At 54.6% G+C, this 15884-nt stretch overlaps 1 protein-coding gene across 4 annotated transcripts in view; it reads left to right on the top strand.

Annotated features, from left to right (window-relative positions):
- The window catches only part of SOX13 (SRY-box transcription factor 13), a 44063-nt gene extending 28567 nt beyond the window's left edge, over positions 1–15496 (top strand). For 3 of the 4 annotated variants that reach the window (XM_082396656.1, XM_082396654.1, XM_082396657.1), the window contains exons 2-14: positions 3639–3837; positions 5028–5139; positions 5225–5311; positions 6491–6663; positions 7096–7164; positions 7605–7719; positions 10142–10227; positions 10460–10622; positions 11031–11140; positions 11278–11374; positions 11689–11832; positions 12700–12916; positions 13587–15496. In XM_082396656.1, coding sequence (XP_082252782.1) covers positions 3640–3837; positions 5028–5139; positions 5225–5311; positions 6491–6663; positions 7096–7164; positions 7605–7719; positions 10142–10227; positions 10460–10622; positions 11031–11140; positions 11278–11374; positions 11689–11832; positions 12700–12916; positions 13587–13863 — 1848 coding nt within the window. In that variant the 5' untranslated portion in view covers position 3639 and the 3' untranslated portion in view covers positions 13864–15496. The remainder of the gene's footprint in view (positions 1–3638; positions 3838–5027; positions 5140–5224; positions 5312–6490; positions 6664–7095; positions 7165–7604; positions 7720–10141; positions 10228–10459; positions 10623–11030; positions 11141–11277; positions 11375–11688; positions 11833–12699; positions 12917–13586) is intronic. The other variant, XM_082396655.1, reaches the window with a different exon arrangement.
- The last annotated feature ends 388 nt before the right edge of the window (positions 15497–15884 follow it).

Genomic DNA, 15884 nt, shown 5'->3' with positions numbered 1-15884 from the left:
TAGAGACTTTTCTCTCAACCACCTGGCTCTAGGAGCATCCTGGGCTATATGACAACTTAATGGATGCTCACCCTGTATTATTTAATTTTCATGGACACCTGTGACATATGGATTATTATACCCATTATATGGATTAGGAGATGGAGGCTCAGAGTTAACTTCCCAAAGTCACACAAGTCAGCTGGTGGCAAAGCATGGATTTGAATCCAGATTGTTGAACCCAAAAGCCTGCACTCTGCATCAAGCCTGGGCTGTTGCTTCTCCATAAACCAATGGGTCCAGAGAGGGGACCAACGGAGAGCCAGTGCCAGTGCCTGAAGTAGAGCCAGGCGCCTGTGGGAATGAAAGGCCCTTGTCTGGGCTGCTAGCAGGGTCTGGCAGGGTTATCTGGTGGGTACCACGCCCTGGTGAACAGACTGACACCTCCACGCTACCTTGGCTGGTCACCAGGAGCCATTTTCTTTGTTACCAGGCGCTGTGCCAGAAGCCAGGGTGAGTTGGGAGCTCCAGGAGGCAGACTCCCCAAATAAAGATAATCCCAGTACCCAGGTGGAAGTGCTCTTGGGGGTTAAGTGTGGGTAGAAAAGGCCATCAAGCTTAAAGGGAGGAGATGTCTTGGTGCAGCACGCTCCAACAGAAATATAATGTGAGCCACATATATAATTTTTTTTAAAGACTTTCTTTTAATGTGGACCAGTTTTAAAGCCTTTATTGAACTTGTTACAATATTGCTTCCGTTTTATGTTTTGGTTTTTTTGGCCACAAGACATGTGGGATCTTAGCTCCCCAACCAGGGATTAAACCCGCACTCCCTGCACTGGGAGGCGAAGTCTTTAACCACTGGACTGCCAGGGAAGTCCTCACATATATACTTTTAATGTTTTCTTGTAGCTACAATAAGAAGTGCAAAAAGAAACAGGTGAAACGAATTTTAACAATGTATTTTATTTAACCCAACAGTATCCAAAGTGTAATTTCAACGTGTAATCAAAAGCCAGTTATTAATGAGCTGTTTTACATTCTGTTTTTGTACTAACCCTTCCAAAGTAGGGATGTAGTTTGTGCTTAGCACGTTTGCATTGGGACCGGCCGTGGTACAGGTGCTCAGGAGCCGCGTGGCAAGTGGCCACGGTACTGGGCAGTGCGGTCCTGGAGTTCATTAGGGCAGATCATCATCTCCTCTGCCTCCGCCTTCAGCTGGGGGGATGCACAGCGGGTCCGCAGCTCTGGGTGGGCGGCTGGCGCTGGGGGCCCAGCCCGGTGTCCGACGCTCCCGTAACTGTGCGCCCTGCGGCTGCCTCCGGGGTCTCTGGGCTGCAGTGGGAAGAAAGGCTTTGAGGTAGGCGCTGGAAGGCCATGAAGTTGGGACCGCCGGGAGGAGAAAGCCCTCAGGACCCCAGCCCCGAGCGAGGAGGCCACCCGGCGGCTTGGCGGGCGCAGTGGCGCTGTGGGTGTGGGCCCGCGGGCGGAGGCGGCCGGGGATCAGAAGCCCACAGGCCCGCATTGTTCGCCTGTCACACTTCCTTTGGCTTTATTGCCTTTGTCCAACACCCTATTGTCTGGTTTCCTTTTGTCCTCATTTCAGCGCTGCTGTCTTTTATTTTCCAGCCAGCCTGGTTGTTTTCATTTCTTTTGTCTGAAGTTCCTGAGAGGAAGGTTTTATTTTCAGCGATTTGATTAATTCACAGCTTGAGCCCCGGGTTTGTTTGTTATGTAATTGCTGCCCTCAGCTTCAGGATAATACCCCTCCCCGACTTCCCCTCCCCCACGCCCAGCCCCCCTGCTCGGGGCCTGGCTCTGCGCCCCTCCCTGTGCCCGGATGGGCCGAGCGCCTGCTTCCTGGCCGCTCTCCGGGTCCCTGGGTGGTAGGAGGGGACCCAGAGCTGCACCCTAAAGCCTCAGGGTGAGCTGGGCTGGGGTGTCTTCTCCTGGGCTGATGTATGCCTCCTCTCCTCATCCTGCAGTGCCCTGTCCTGGGTCCCACGCCAGCCCCCAGGGCACCCTGCCCTTTGAAAGTGGCAGGAGAGTTTAGTCTCGTCTGATCTGTAGGATGGCATCAAATCAAACATTCAGTTATTTCATGTAAAATACTGTACATGTATTGTACACAGTGTATACATCTATTGTACATGGCACATTGCATCATTCATTATACATTACAAGAAACATTTTATTATACAGAGTTGATATAATATACAAATATTATACTGCACCTGCAGTTTAATTTAAGGGATGTTTTACTATATATAATTTTTGCCTTACACTCCCCTCCTAAAAATTTAATGCCCATGTAAGCAAAGTTTTAAAAAATTTTTATTTAACAGTGCTTTTCATACTAGTATGTATCAGAATCACCTGGAGGGCTTGTTAAAACAGATCCATGCCCTCACCCACAGAATTTCTGATTTGTGGGTGACCCATGACTTTGTCTTTCAAACAAGCCTCCCACACCCACCCCCCCCCAGCTATGTTGAGGCTGCCGTCCTTGTGCTGCATTCCACCCTGCAGTGCTTTAACAAAGGCTACTTCGGTGCTTACCAGTACAAAGCATTATTCTAAACACCTTGTAAATATCAATTCATAGCCCTCACACCACCCATTTTACAGATGAGGAAACAGGTGTGGAAAGGTTAAGTAACTTGCCCAAGGTCACTCAGCAGCTAGTGAAGTAGCTGAGGCAAGACACGTGCCTGCTTGGAACCTGCTGTGTGTCCCCACTGGTCTTGTCTCAGTCACTTTGGAGGGTGAGCAAGTGAGCTCTGGGCAACTGCTACTCTGGCCTTGAACTTGGCATAACCACTGAAAACTTCTCCCAGGATCCTGCTCATCTACGTAGTGATCCCACGCAGTGGGGTGTCAGCAACAGGAGGCAGGGGATGCAGTCTCTGCTTATATTACACCAGGGACTGCAGAGGCCCACAGGGGCCAGACTCTAATTGAGGGACTCTAATATAAAAAAATATTTTTCTGAAAGCTACTCATCTCTCAGCTTACTTCATTCCTCACTTTTGGTAGATAGATACACGGATATAAGAAATTGTTCCAAATAGTCCACTTTTATCTTGCCTCTACTATAAGGAAAACAAAGAATAAGTGTATAGGGTAGTTGATACTTGGTTTCCCTTTTTGGGGAGTAGGAGGGAGTGGTGGAGAGTAAGGCAAACTGGCCTGTTCATAGGCTGCTCAATTCCAGCCAATTATTGCCACAGACCAGCTTCAAGAGAAGTTCAAATCCAGATTTTTATGGGATATCTCTTGATTTTTAAATTTTGATAACTAATTACAAATACGTACATACACAAACATACACGGACACGTACTGTATATATGATCTTGGCTTTATTGGGCTCAGAAGGAGCCAGTTAACAATCTCTAGCCTTCTCAGGGAGACCCATCAGCCCACTAGTTCCAACATTGCAACAGGCAGGGCATGCCAAATGTTGGCCCAGTCTTCTCTAGACCTTTCTGTTAAAAAAAAATAGGCGGGTGGGAGGGGACAAGAATCTTTTCTAGTTTGTCACAGTGAGTTCCAAATGGAAGCTTGCCTTTTGCATGAGTGTACCTGTTTGGGGCTGGGGGAACAGTCACTGCCTTGGGGTTCAGGACTCGCCTCCCTCACTCTGCCCCTCCTCCCTCAGGATGTCCATGAGGAGCCCCGGCTCTGCCCAGCTGGCCTTGGATGACGTTGGCACCATGGTGAACTGTACTGTCAAGTCAGAGGGGAAGAAGGAGCCCTGCCACGAGGCCCCCCAGGGCTTGGCCACCGCAGCTGAACCCCAGCCCGGAGATCCAGCCCGGGCTCCCCAGGATGGTGCTGACCCTCAAGCTCCAGCCCAGGTGCCCAGCACTCTCCTAGGGGCTCCTGGGTCAGTGTCCCCACCCCGCCTCTGTAGCTCCTACGCCTGTGCCCTTCCCTCTAGTGGGTGGAGCAGGCACCCACCAGCCTAGCTGGGCAGAGGGGCAGGCAGAAGCATTCTCCTCTGGGGCAAGACTTAGGTGGGTGGGTGGGTCAGGCTACCTGTCTGAGCAGGACATGGATGCACTTCTGCCCTCACTCACCTGATATTAACTGCTCACCTATGTGTGAGCAGTCCTTACCCTTGAAGACTAGTTGAGAAATAGGATACACACGCTCACAGTCTGGCTTAAAGATAATCTACTAGCTTTTTCATATGTAGGATTCGAGAAAAGCAGCCTTATTAACCAAACCAGAGTTAAATTGTTATTAAAGACAATACAGTTCCTCACCCTTAAAATGAAGGAGCTGAACTACATGAGTGGTGAAGATTCTTTCAGCTCTTAAAAATTCCATGATTCCATGCAAGAGATGTAAAAAGGGAATACCTAATCAAAAGCCAAATGAGTGAAAGTGAGGAGAGTTTTAGGGCTCTGAGGAGGGATCCAGCCAGGAGGAGTATGTGAAGGTGGGCTGAGGGGTAGGGGTGGTGGTCAAGGAAGACTTCCTGGAGAAGTAGGGCTTTAAGCTGGGTCTTAAAGAATGGAGAGGACTCAGATGAGAAGAGGAGAGAGGGGACAATGTCTTAAAGAGGGTGAGGTGGGGGCCTTGAGAGTAACCTGCCGGGCTGGAGTTAGGTGCGTACAAGGGAGTAATAATTAATAGCTGGCTTTTGGCCTCTAAGTCTGCAGTGGCAAACCTCATTCACATGCGTTATCTCCCTTGATCCCAGCAACAATCCTATGGCAGGGGACGTATTAGTATTTCCATTTTCGGAAGAGGGAGGTCAGGTTCAGAGAAGTTCAGGGACTCGTGTGGGCTCAAGCACCTTGTGAATCACTGAGCCCAGGTCTCTTGTCTTTAAACCTTTTGTTCTTTTCACCGAATCTATCAAGCCAAGTCAGAGCAAAGGTCGGGAAGGTGGGAAGGGAGGGAGGGCCCTACTGGAGGGTGGGGCTGGGTAGATTCTGGAGTTCCCCCAGGATACACATCCCCGGGGCACTCAGCCTCCCACAGTGCAGTCTGCCCCCATTCCCTTGGGGGTGACAGTGACATTCAGTGTGTCTTACAGGACAGCAGCTCCCTGGAAAGCAATGGGTCCCCAGAACCCAAGAGACCAGGAGGCTCCGAGGCTGCTTCTGGAAGCCAGGAGAAGCTGGACTTCAACCGAAATTTAAAAGAAGGTAAGACGTCTGCCCTAGTTAGACACGGGGGCCTGGGTGGGGAGGTGTTAGGACAGTTACTCCTTAGCCCTTTGGTATCTTCCAGTCGTGCCGGCCATCGAGAAGCTGCTGTCCAGTGACTGGAAGGAGAGGTTTCTGGGAAGGAGCTGTGTGGAAACCAAAGATGTCAAAGGTGAAGGCCCATGTGGGTGGGCAGGGGACAGATGTTTGAACCCCTTTCCCTTCTCCAGGCCTGGCCCTGCAGTCTAGACCTGTAGGGCAATTTCTGGGGCTCTTGGTGCCTTCACACCCGGCCTGTGCCACTCTGGCTCCTGCCTGGCCCTAGGGGTCTGCACCATCCCTCACCCGGGGGTGCAAGCACTAGGCCTATTACCATGCAGCAGAGGCCTGGTGGGAATCAAATCCCCTGGGACCCTTGTGACCTTGGGGATGTCTTTGCCACTTCTCAGATCTCACTATAAAATGAGCCGAACGTTCCCTTTCACTGCTGGAATTTAATTCTAGGCCACCAGGACCTCACTAAGTGAATTAAAGTGTTGTTGCCTCGGTTCATCAGGGTGATAAGTTTCCCAGTGTGGTTGATCACACTCCCAGAGGAATCCTTAAAACAATGCAGATCCCCAGGTTCCACCCCCACCTACTGAATGAGAACCCCAGAGGATGGTGGCCCAGGCATCTGTATTTTTCAAAGGCTCCCCGAGTAATTCTGATGCAAATGGTCTGCATCCTGGTACTTAGGAGTAACTGCTGCATCTGACATGAACTGGATTAGAGACAAGGAAGCACTGACATTGCTAGTTGAGGACCATGTGCCAGATCCGGGACTAAGCTTTACATTCAATACCTTTAACCCTCACAGCAACCCTGTGAAGTGTCAATCGTTGTGCTCATTTATAGATTCAAAAAACTATAAAGTGCAGAGAAGTTGGTAGCTTGCCCAACAGCTCCCAGGAGGGATGAGTTAAAAGGGGAGTTTGAGCCCAGATCTGTCTTGCTCCAAAGCCTAAGCGTGTCACTCTGGGACCTCCTGTGGGTTAGTTATCCACCCTGACCCAGTGGCACTGGGCACTTAAGGACATCCCAGAGGTGGGCCAGGGCTGAGATATGCCCCACCATCAGCACTTCCAGGGCCTGGAATCAGTGACTGATGGTGGGGACCTTCTAGAGCAGCTAGTTGTCAGGTGACAAGATGAGGAGCCGCCTCCAGGGCAAGGACTGTATCTCAGTCGTCTCTGTGGTCCAGCCCCTGACAGGGGCCTGGGGCATAGCAACTGCTCAGTGTCATATGGATGGACTGGTAACAGATGAACAAACAAAAATCCTCAATGGTGCTTGCGTCCGTATGGAGCAGGGACCCAGGAGAGCCTGGCAGAGAAGGAGCTGCAGCTGCTGGTCATGATCCATCAGCTGTCCACCCTGCGGGACCAGCTCCTGACGGCCCACTCGGAGCAGAAGAACATGGCCGCTATGCTCTTTGAGAAGCAGCAGCAGCAGATGGAGCTGGCCCGGCAGCAGCAGGAGCAGGTAGGCCCTGCTTGGTGTCTCAGGGCACAGAGAGGAGCGTGGTGGGGGCAGGCCTAGCTGGTGCAGGCTGAGGCCTGGGGGCAGGCGGGGAGGGGGCCGTGGGCAGGGGCTGGGCGGTCCCACCTCTGGCGGTTCGTCAGCCCTTGTGAGGGGACAGGGCGTGGAGCGGCGCCGCGGGGCTCTGAGTGAAAGCAGCTGGCTGCTTCCTGCCTAGCCTCCATCTCTGGTCTCTGAGGAAGGGGTGAGCTCTCCACAAAAGGAGAATAAATTCTGAGGGTTGGCTGTTCGGCTTCTTGCCCTGTCCAGCTGTCCTCCATGTCCTTGCGCTAGGCATGGGAGGCAGGGTGTGGATGGGGCCACAAAGGCTTGTGGGAGGTGGGATCCTGGGGCCTAAGGTACATGCTCCCATCACCTACTCTTTCCTTCTGCCAGATCGCTAAGCAGCAGCAACAGCTGATTCAGCAGCAGCATAAGATCAACCTCCTTCAGCAGCAGATCCAGGTAAAAAGAGGGGAGGGCTGGATGCTGGGATCCAGGTAAAGGGGCGGGAGGGCTGGGCTCTGGGGGAGCAGGGGCTTGAGGGGTTGACACCAGTGTGGAGAGGTACTGGAGACAGGGAAAGGCAGGGAGTGTGGACTGAGCAGAACCACTCAGGCATGACCCTAAGGAGGGGGGCTCATTTGTGCTCTAGCCCCCTCCCCTGTTTTTGTCCCCTGTTTCAAGGGCAGGGCCCAGAATATCTTCCTCCCAGCTGGGACCTGAGGGCAGGAAGACAGAGACCCACAGAGGGGGCATAGGGTCAGATGGATCCTTTTGAAAACTGGCCCTGCCCCAGGCCTGCGTCTCTCATCCCCAGGTCCACCCTCTGTGTCCAGGGATGACCACAGCTGGGTAGCTGGTTGGGCCCCCCAGGGACTCACACAGGGTTTCTTTGCCCTCAGCAGGTCAACATGCCTTACGTCATGATTCCAGCCTTCCCCCCAAGCCACCAACCTCTACCTGTCACCCCCGACTCCCAGCTGGCTTTGCCCATTCAGCCCATTCCCTGCAAGCCAGGTGAGTGTGGGAGGGGAGGGTTGACCTGAGGTCAGGGAAGGAGCCCAGGAACCACTCTCATCCATTAATGTGCAGTGCGGCCTTTCTGGGCCTCACTTTGGGATCTGTCTAGTCAAAGAATAATCCCTTCTTTCTGAATTTCACTGGGAGAATGAAAAGAAATAGCACATTGAAAACCATAAAGTGCTTTCCAGACATAAGAGGATGTTGCCTATCTAGGTCTAGCCCCCCAGTTGTGGGACATTTCCTGTACCAGAATATTAATGTTGTGAATGTTAGCTGAGATTTACCCATCTCCCAAATTCATGCTCTTACTCTGCCCTGACCGTGGCACTGCTGCCTTCTGCCCTGTCACTGCGACTCAGTGACCACAGATTGAGCAGCAACAAGCGTCAGGTGCTGACTGGTTGTTGGGCAGCCACGAGGGTGATAAAATGTGGACTTTGAGCTCAAGGAATTTACGGTCTGGGGAGGGAGACAGAAGGATACCAGCAGCCGGGGAATCTGGGAAGGCTTCTTGAGGAGGTGGTGCTCGCTTGGGTGCTGGGGGAGTAGACTTGTGAGGGTGAAGCTGGGAGCTGAGGGTGGAGGGCAGGGGCCTGGGTCCTGAGGCAGGAAGCCCAAGGGGGTGTTGGAGTTGAGGGGAGCACATGGCAGCTAGTGGGATATGCCTGGGGAGGGCAGTCGGGGCTGAGCACGGACTTTGGGATTTATTTTCTAGAATGTGGGATGCGCGGGAACATTTCAGCAGAGGATGTGTTGTCACACTGGCTGTGGGTGGTGGGGAACAGAGGGGTACCCACTGGAGGTAAGACGGGGTAGGGGCCGCTGAGGGGATTCTAGAGATGGGGGATGACAGCCTGGACTAGGGCAGTGACAGTGGGATGGAGGCAGAGATGGAATTATTAGGCTACGATCATTGATTCCTTATGAGAGGTCCTGGGGACAGGGCAGAGATGCTGCCCATAATTGATCCAGGAGGGGAAAGGGTTTTAAGTCAACTCCCTCTGGTCAATGCTCCCTGCTCCATGTGAGAGAGAAGGCAGGGGAAATCTAGCCGGGTGAGTTCCTACGGGTCCACCAGCAAGGCCTTTGGGCCGTGGGCACAGTTCATAGGCCAGCACCACTGACTCCTGGGTGGGGGAAGGGAAAACACAAAGGACTGAGAAAGTCAGGCCCTACTTTGAAGGCAGTTTCTCATTTGGGGTGAAGGAGTGGGGACTGGGAATGGGGAGGGGTGAAGGGGGAGGACAGGTTGCACAAAACCATTGCACCTACAGATGTCCATAGAGCCGAGCTGCACGGGTGAGGAGGGCAGGGGCCTAGTTGTGGGGAGGGGGCCACACCTTGCTGGACAAGGGGGGCAGGGGGCAGGAAATAAGTTGTGGAAGACCTGGACTGGCTAGGCTGCCCCCTGCTTTGTTTGCTCCTGAATCCTAGTAAGCAGGAAGCCTGTGGCTGCCAGATGTGCCACCACCTCCCCGACCCTGGCTGAGTATGAGTAACACCTCTCCCAGCTCACAAGCCTTAGGTGGTGCCTGGGTGCCTATAGCATAGGGTCCAAACTCCCGGGCTCAGCCTTCACAGGCCCCGAGCCCTGCTTGCCCATCGAGCGCCAGCCTCATTTCCCACCTCCCGCTTTCCCACCTGCCCGCCTGCCACGCCCGCTCATGCCTCCCCTCCCCCCAGGAAGCCTGCTCCAGTCACCCCAGCTGAACAGAGTTCTCTGGCATGCCACCCATGCAGCCCATATCACCGCCAGCCATGTGGTCAGTGGTTTGTCTACATGGCTTATCTCTCCACCTCAATTGTCAAGTCAGGGATGCTGGTCCTCCTTGAGGGAGAATGAAGCCAGCTAGGTAGCAGAGAGAGAGTGCATGTAGGGGGGAAGGATCTAGAGGATGCGGCTGGGTTCAGGTCTCAGATCTCAGTGCTCCCATTTATTAACTATATGGGCACCCATGTAACTTCTCCCAGTCTTCATTATCCATAAAATGGGATGATGTATTGAGTACCTCTTATATGCCACATACTAGGGATGATGTTGAGATAATGCACATGAGGCCGGCTACAAACCAGGCAGCTGCTTTTGTACCCTGCACGTAGTAGGTACAAAACACAAGTACCCGTAGAAAGAGTAGATGGTGTACCTGATCTTGTTTCACCATCGAGTGGGAACTCTGCGGTCAGTGGGTTGGGAAGGGCAGGAACAGGGTGAAGATGCTGATCAGTGTGCCGGGCAGTGTGGGACGAGGGCATAGGAGGTCCTCAGCAGCGCTTTGGGGCTGGGAGGGCAGTGGTTGGAAGCAAGCTGGGCCAGCTCCGAGCCTCTGCCCACTCTGTGCTGCCGGGACCTCGTCAAGCAGGGCGTCTGCTGTTCTGTGCTCATCCAGGACTTTTCTCCTTGCCGCCTTTTCCGTAGTGGAGTACCCGCTGCAGCTGCTGCACAGCCCCGCCGCCCCAGTGGTGAAGAGGCCTGGGGCCTTGTCTGCCCACCACCCCCTACAGGTACTGCTCCACCCACTGGCGGGGGGCTCCCGCCCTCACCTGTGGTGGCTGGCTGCCCACCTAGGGGACCATGGGGTCCTTTGTTCTTGTTCTGCTTCTTCTGTCTTCCTTTCCTGTCTCCTTGTCTCTTCTGGATATGCTTGTCTCCTCTGTCCCTCTGTCACCCTGTGTCCCCCCCAGTCCCTCCGTGGAGGTGTCCTTTGGTGTCTCTAACCCTCTGGGTCTCCCTCAGGAGCCCTCCCAACCCCTGAACCTCACGGCCAAGCCCAAGGCCCCCGAGCTGCCTAATGCCTCCAGCTCCCCGAGCCTGAAGATGAGCAACTGTGGACCCCGTCCTCCCAGCCATGGGGCCCCCACACGGGACCTGCAGGCCAGCCCTCCCAGCCTGCCTTTGGGTAAGCCCCCTACACCTTTCCCTTCAGCCCTCTTCTAGGAGAGAGCTAAGAGGGCAGGATATGACCCTGAGCGTGTCCCTTCCCCTCTGTGGGTTACAGTTTTTATAAAACAAGGGGTTAGGCTTGCTCTCTTTGGCCCCTTTTAGTTTCAGCACTCAGTGTCCCTGAAGAAGATCCCCTTCCTGCTCTCCCCACTGTATCTGATTGGGCACGCTGAATCAGGGATTCAGGCCATTCTCATTTCCAGTCTACTGTCACCAGGACTCCAGTGTAAATGGCGCCCCCTTGGGGATGTGCAGTGCAACAGAGGGGAAGAGGGAGCATCACCCCAGGGTGGCAAGACATGAACTGGGTGTACCTCCCTCAATAGCCCCTCCTGTCCCTTCCTTTCCTTCCCCTGTCCCATAGGCTTCCTTGGTGAAGGGGATGCTGTCACCAAAGCCATCCAGGATGCCAGACAGCTGCTGCACGGTCACAGTGGAGCCTTAGAAAGTTCCCCCAACACCTCCTTCCGTAAGGTATGAGCTCCCACTACCCTGCACCTGGGTGGGCAGGGGTGGAAGACACAGTGTCTGAGGCTACCAAAGGGAAGAGCAGGGGAGGGGAGTGGGGTGCTGCAGAGGGGGCTGATGTACAAGTTGTCCTGTCTACCTAGGACCTCATCAGCCTGGACACATCCCCAGCCAAGGAGCGGCTGGAGGAGAGCTGTGTGCACCCACTGGAAGAAGCCATGCTGGGCTGCGATGTGGACGGTGAGGGCTCCGGGTACTGGGCTGATGGGCAGGAGGGCCCACCTCTGCTTCCCACCAGGGCCAGGGTGGGTCAGGTTGTGTCTGTCTCCAATCCCTTCTCTCCCTTAGTCTGTCTGTGGAGTCCCCTTACGTATCTGTCCCTTGTCTGTCTCGGGGCCCCTGCTGGTCTTACTCCTGGCCATCCCTGGCCCTGTGGGAGCCTCCCGGCGCCCTCTGGTGGTCAAGTAGGGGATTTTTTTCCTGCCAGCCCTGGAGGACTCTTCCTTACCCCACACTGGCTGCCCTGCCTGGCTGACTCCTCCCCTGCTCCCCAGGCTCCCGCCACTTCCCTGAGTCCCGGAACAGCAGCCACATCAAGAGGCCCATGAATGCCTTCATGGTGTGGGCCAAGGATGAGAGGAGGAAGATCCTCCAGGCCTTCCCAGACATGCACAATTCCAGCATCAGCAAGATCCTTGGTAAGGGCCCAGTGGGCGGGGTGGGGTCTCAGGGGGCTCTAGGGTCTCCAGGAGCCATAGTCCAGCAGGATCTAGTTGCAGGAGTCAGCTGGGTCTAACTGGGGCTTTCTGGGTGATGGTCCACGCCGTGGTGAACTCCAGTGGAATCTGATGGTGCGTGGGAGGCAGGCAGGATGTGGGACAGCTGGGTCCTGGAGTCTTGTACCATTGTAGGGCTCTTCTGCTAGCACCTGCACCGAAGAACTCAGGCGGGAGAGAGTGTGTGTGTACATTCTTTAGCTCCCCCACCCCATCTCTCCCTAACCTGTTCCCCTGTTTGCCCAGACCCTTGGAGCTGGCTCTGGCAGGAGACAGGAGAGACTGGTATTCTTGGGCTATCAGTAGAAAGGTTTTTGAAATTATATGTCCTCTTTGGAGGCCAGGGAGAAATGTGGGGCAGGGCAGGTGGAGCTAGAAGAGGGCAATTGTTTCCAAACCTCAGCTCCTCCAGTTCAGGTCTCTTGTCAACTGAGACACCAGGTATTTTGTCCTCAGCAGGGAGCCTCTGGGGTTTGTTGGGGGCCTGGGTGGCTACTCTTTTGTTTATGCAAAACATGCAGACCAGAGGCCTCCCAGAGTCGCTGTGTAGTTTGGTATGTGAGTGGGTGCTGTGTCTTAAGCTAGCAATTGGATATCCTTATACATGCCAACCTCATTCATTTGCTCAGTATCCATGGAGCACCCACACTGGGCCAGGCACTTGCTGTGTATAGGTGCTTGCACATATATCTAGGGGCCAAAACCTTCTCGGGGCCTCCAGGGTCTGCAGGGGGCTGGGGGTGTCAGCAGAGCCCAGCACTGACTGCCTGCCCCTGGGGGCTGGGCCAGGCTCCCGCTGGAAGTCCATGACCAACCAGGAGAAGCAGCCTTACTACGAGGAGCAGGCGAGGCTGAGCCGGCAGCACCTGGAGAAGTACCCTGACTACAAGTACAAACCACGGCCCAAGCGCACCTGCATCGTGGAGGGCAAGCGGCTGCGGGTGGGCGAGTACAAGGCTCTGATGAGGACCCGGCGCCAGGATGCCCGCCAGAGCTACACGACCCCGTGAGCAGGCCTCCCCAGTGCCTGAGACTGTGTGTGTGTGTGTGTGTGCGTGCGTGTGTGCAGCTCTTGTGAGTGGCAGGGGTTAGCGTGTGGCCTTAGTGTGGGATTCCAGGGGAGCTGTGTGTGTGCACGCATGTGTGTGCATAGGTTTGTGTGGGCATTATGTGTGTGTGACTGTAGTGGTGATTGTGACTATGGTGAGTCCCTGGTGGCTCAGGATATAGATTTGTGACTGACTGGGGACTAGTGGGTATCTGGAGAAATGTGTCCGTGGGTCCCCTTGACAAACTCAATAAAAATTCAGGGGTACTAAAAATCAAGGTACTAATAATCAGAGGATTATTCCGGAGTTGACCAAAACAAGCATCCTAGTGGATTTCTTTAAATAGGAAGCTCCCTGGGACATATGAAATATACAGTTTCCCAAAACTGGATTTACACACAATCCTCTGGGAATGTCTGGACCCGTGGCCCTGGGGCTGCACGTGTGTGGGGGCTTGTAGCTGACAGTGAATTTGCCATCAGAAAGCAGCCAGGGAGCAGGGTGTATGTGTCTTGGAGCCAAAAGGGTGGGAGCTCGGAGGACACGACCTGAGGAAGACCGGAGGAGAGCAGGGTTGGGCTTGAAGTGCGGGTGCATCTGTAACCATGCCTTTCTTCTGTCCCGCAGCCCGCAGGCCAGCCAGGTGCAGATGAGCCCCTCAGATGTCCTGTACCCTCGGGTGGCAGGCGTGCCCCTGGCACAGCCCCTGGTGGAGCACTATGTGCCCCGCGGCCTGGACCCAAACATGCCTGTCATCGTCAATACCTGCAGCCTCAGGGAGGAGGGCGAGGGCACAGAGGACAGGCACTCGGTGGCTGATGGCGAGATGTACCGGTACAGCGAGGATGAGGACTCGGAGGCCGAGGAGAAGAGTGACGGGGAGCTGGTGGTACTCACAGACTGATCCCGGCTACATGGGCCTGGCCCTCCTCCCTGAGGAAGACTGGGCCCCACGCCAGCAGGCACAGCCACCCCACCTGGACTACATTGGTACTTGGACTTGGGCACGCCCGGGAGATGGGCACAGCTGTGCATTTGTAGATACATTCATGATGGGAGATGCCCCCTCCCCACCACACCTGTGGGCACACCTGAGGAGCTGATGGCCTGAGTGGGTCCTGCATGGCGGTGATGTGCTGGGCTGGCTGAGCTCCGTGGTGGCCCTTGGGGCTCGTGGCCAGGGGACACTGTATGACCCTCCCCTCCTGCAGGTCTGCCCATCCCAGGGGTATGGCAGCTACAGACCTGTTCCCCTAGGGCCACATGCTTTGTTTCCATTCTTGTCCTGGCTGGACCAGCCACCATGGGACCAACACGCACCCCCCACCACAGTACCCCAGATCGCTCCTCTACCACGAGGATCGCTTTGTACTTTGTGCAAAAAGGTCTGGCTCTCCTCCATGTCTCTATCTTATGCCAAGCCTTTCGTGCCTCTGGCTGGTGTGTGTGTATGTGTGTGTGTGTGTGTGTGCGTGCGCGCGTGTGTACCCATGTGCGCAAGTGCACATGTATTTTCATCTGTTCTTTCATTGCACAAGGTATTTATTGAGTGCCAGGCACTGTCGCTGAGTTCCTGTGGGTGTGTCTCTTGATGCCATTCTTGCTTCTCCGGGGGGCTCTTTCTGTGCTTCTCTTTGTCCCCAAATTGCTACCTCTTTGTCAGTCTGGGTGTCTCAGGTTCTCTGTGTCCTTGGTGCACTTCTCTGTCCTTGTTTCTCTGCAGGGCCTTTTTTTGTGTCTCTCCCTTCCTCCGTGTCTGCCCTTGCCCCTTTAACGCCTGCTGGGTCTCTGTAAGCCCCTGGTCTGCCCTGGGCTCCCCAGCCATCCTGACCTCCCCTGCCTGCTCCTTCACTCCCTCCCTGACTCTGCATGTCAGTTCCCATGGAGCCATTTTTAGCTCCCAGCAGCATGGGAATGTGCTCAGCCTCCAAGGGGCTCCGTCATGGTGCCCCAGCCCCTGGTCCCAACCTGAGTGCCAGGAGGACTGATGGTGACCCCTTCTGTAAGTGACAGAAGCCCTGGAGAGGGGGCTCTTGTGCAGCTGGTCTCCACTCCTCCGTCCTGAGCAGGGGATGGGAGCTCCCCACCCCCACCCTGTCCTTGGAAGGCTTCATCCTCTCCCACCCAGCTCTGCCCCTACACCTGCCTGCTCCTCTCCCCTCCCCCACTCTACACCCGTAACTTGCCTCAGCTCCTGATCCCTTTCACAAGGTCTTTCCCTAAGAAAATGAAATCCCGTTGGCACCTGACTCCAAAGATCCAGAACAGCCCTGGGGCAAGGTGGGAAGGGAACCCCAAATCCTACAGGGACAGATGTGGAGTCTGTGTCCGTTCCCCCATCTTCTCCCCTTCTACTTCCCGGAACCCAACTTCTCTCCAGGCTGTTTCTTTTTTTTTATGACTGTAAACATAGATAGTGCTTTATTTTGTTAATAATAAGATAATGATTAGTAACTTAACCAGCACATTTCTCCTATTTACACTTGGGGGAATTTTTTTGTTTTCTGTTGACATAATAAAGACAGACCATTTCAGAATCTGGCCCTTGCTCGGACGGGATGGGGTGGTGAGGCTGGACCAAGTCCAGAATTCCTAAATGTGCCATCAGCCCAGGCACCACTGCCCCCGGTGGCAGCTCCATGGAACTTCAGGCATGGAGCCAGGGAGGAAACATCCTAGGCAAGGGAGGCCCAGGCCAGATGCCACCCCCAGAGCCCACACTCGAGTAAGACCCTGCCCCTGGCTCAAGGAGGTGAGCAGACCTCACCGCAAAGTGCCCACGCAGGTCCTAAGAAAGAAGGCAGTGGTTAAGAGTACTGTAATAGGAGTCAGGAAGCTCAGGTTCTCCCCAGAACTAGCCACATGGTGTGTGTGTGTGTGTGTGTGTGTGTGTGTGTGTGTGTGTGTGTGTGTGTGTGTGTGTGT

The sequence above is a fragment of the Balaenoptera borealis genome (assembly GCF_965194805.1).
Source record: "Balaenoptera borealis genome assembly, chromosome: 1".
In the NCBI taxonomy this organism is placed as follows: domain Eukaryota; kingdom Metazoa; phylum Chordata; class Mammalia; order Artiodactyla; family Balaenopteridae; genus Balaenoptera; species Balaenoptera borealis.
The sequence above is the reverse complement of the archived record's forward strand: the minus strand, read 5'-3'. Positions and strand labels throughout refer to the sequence as shown.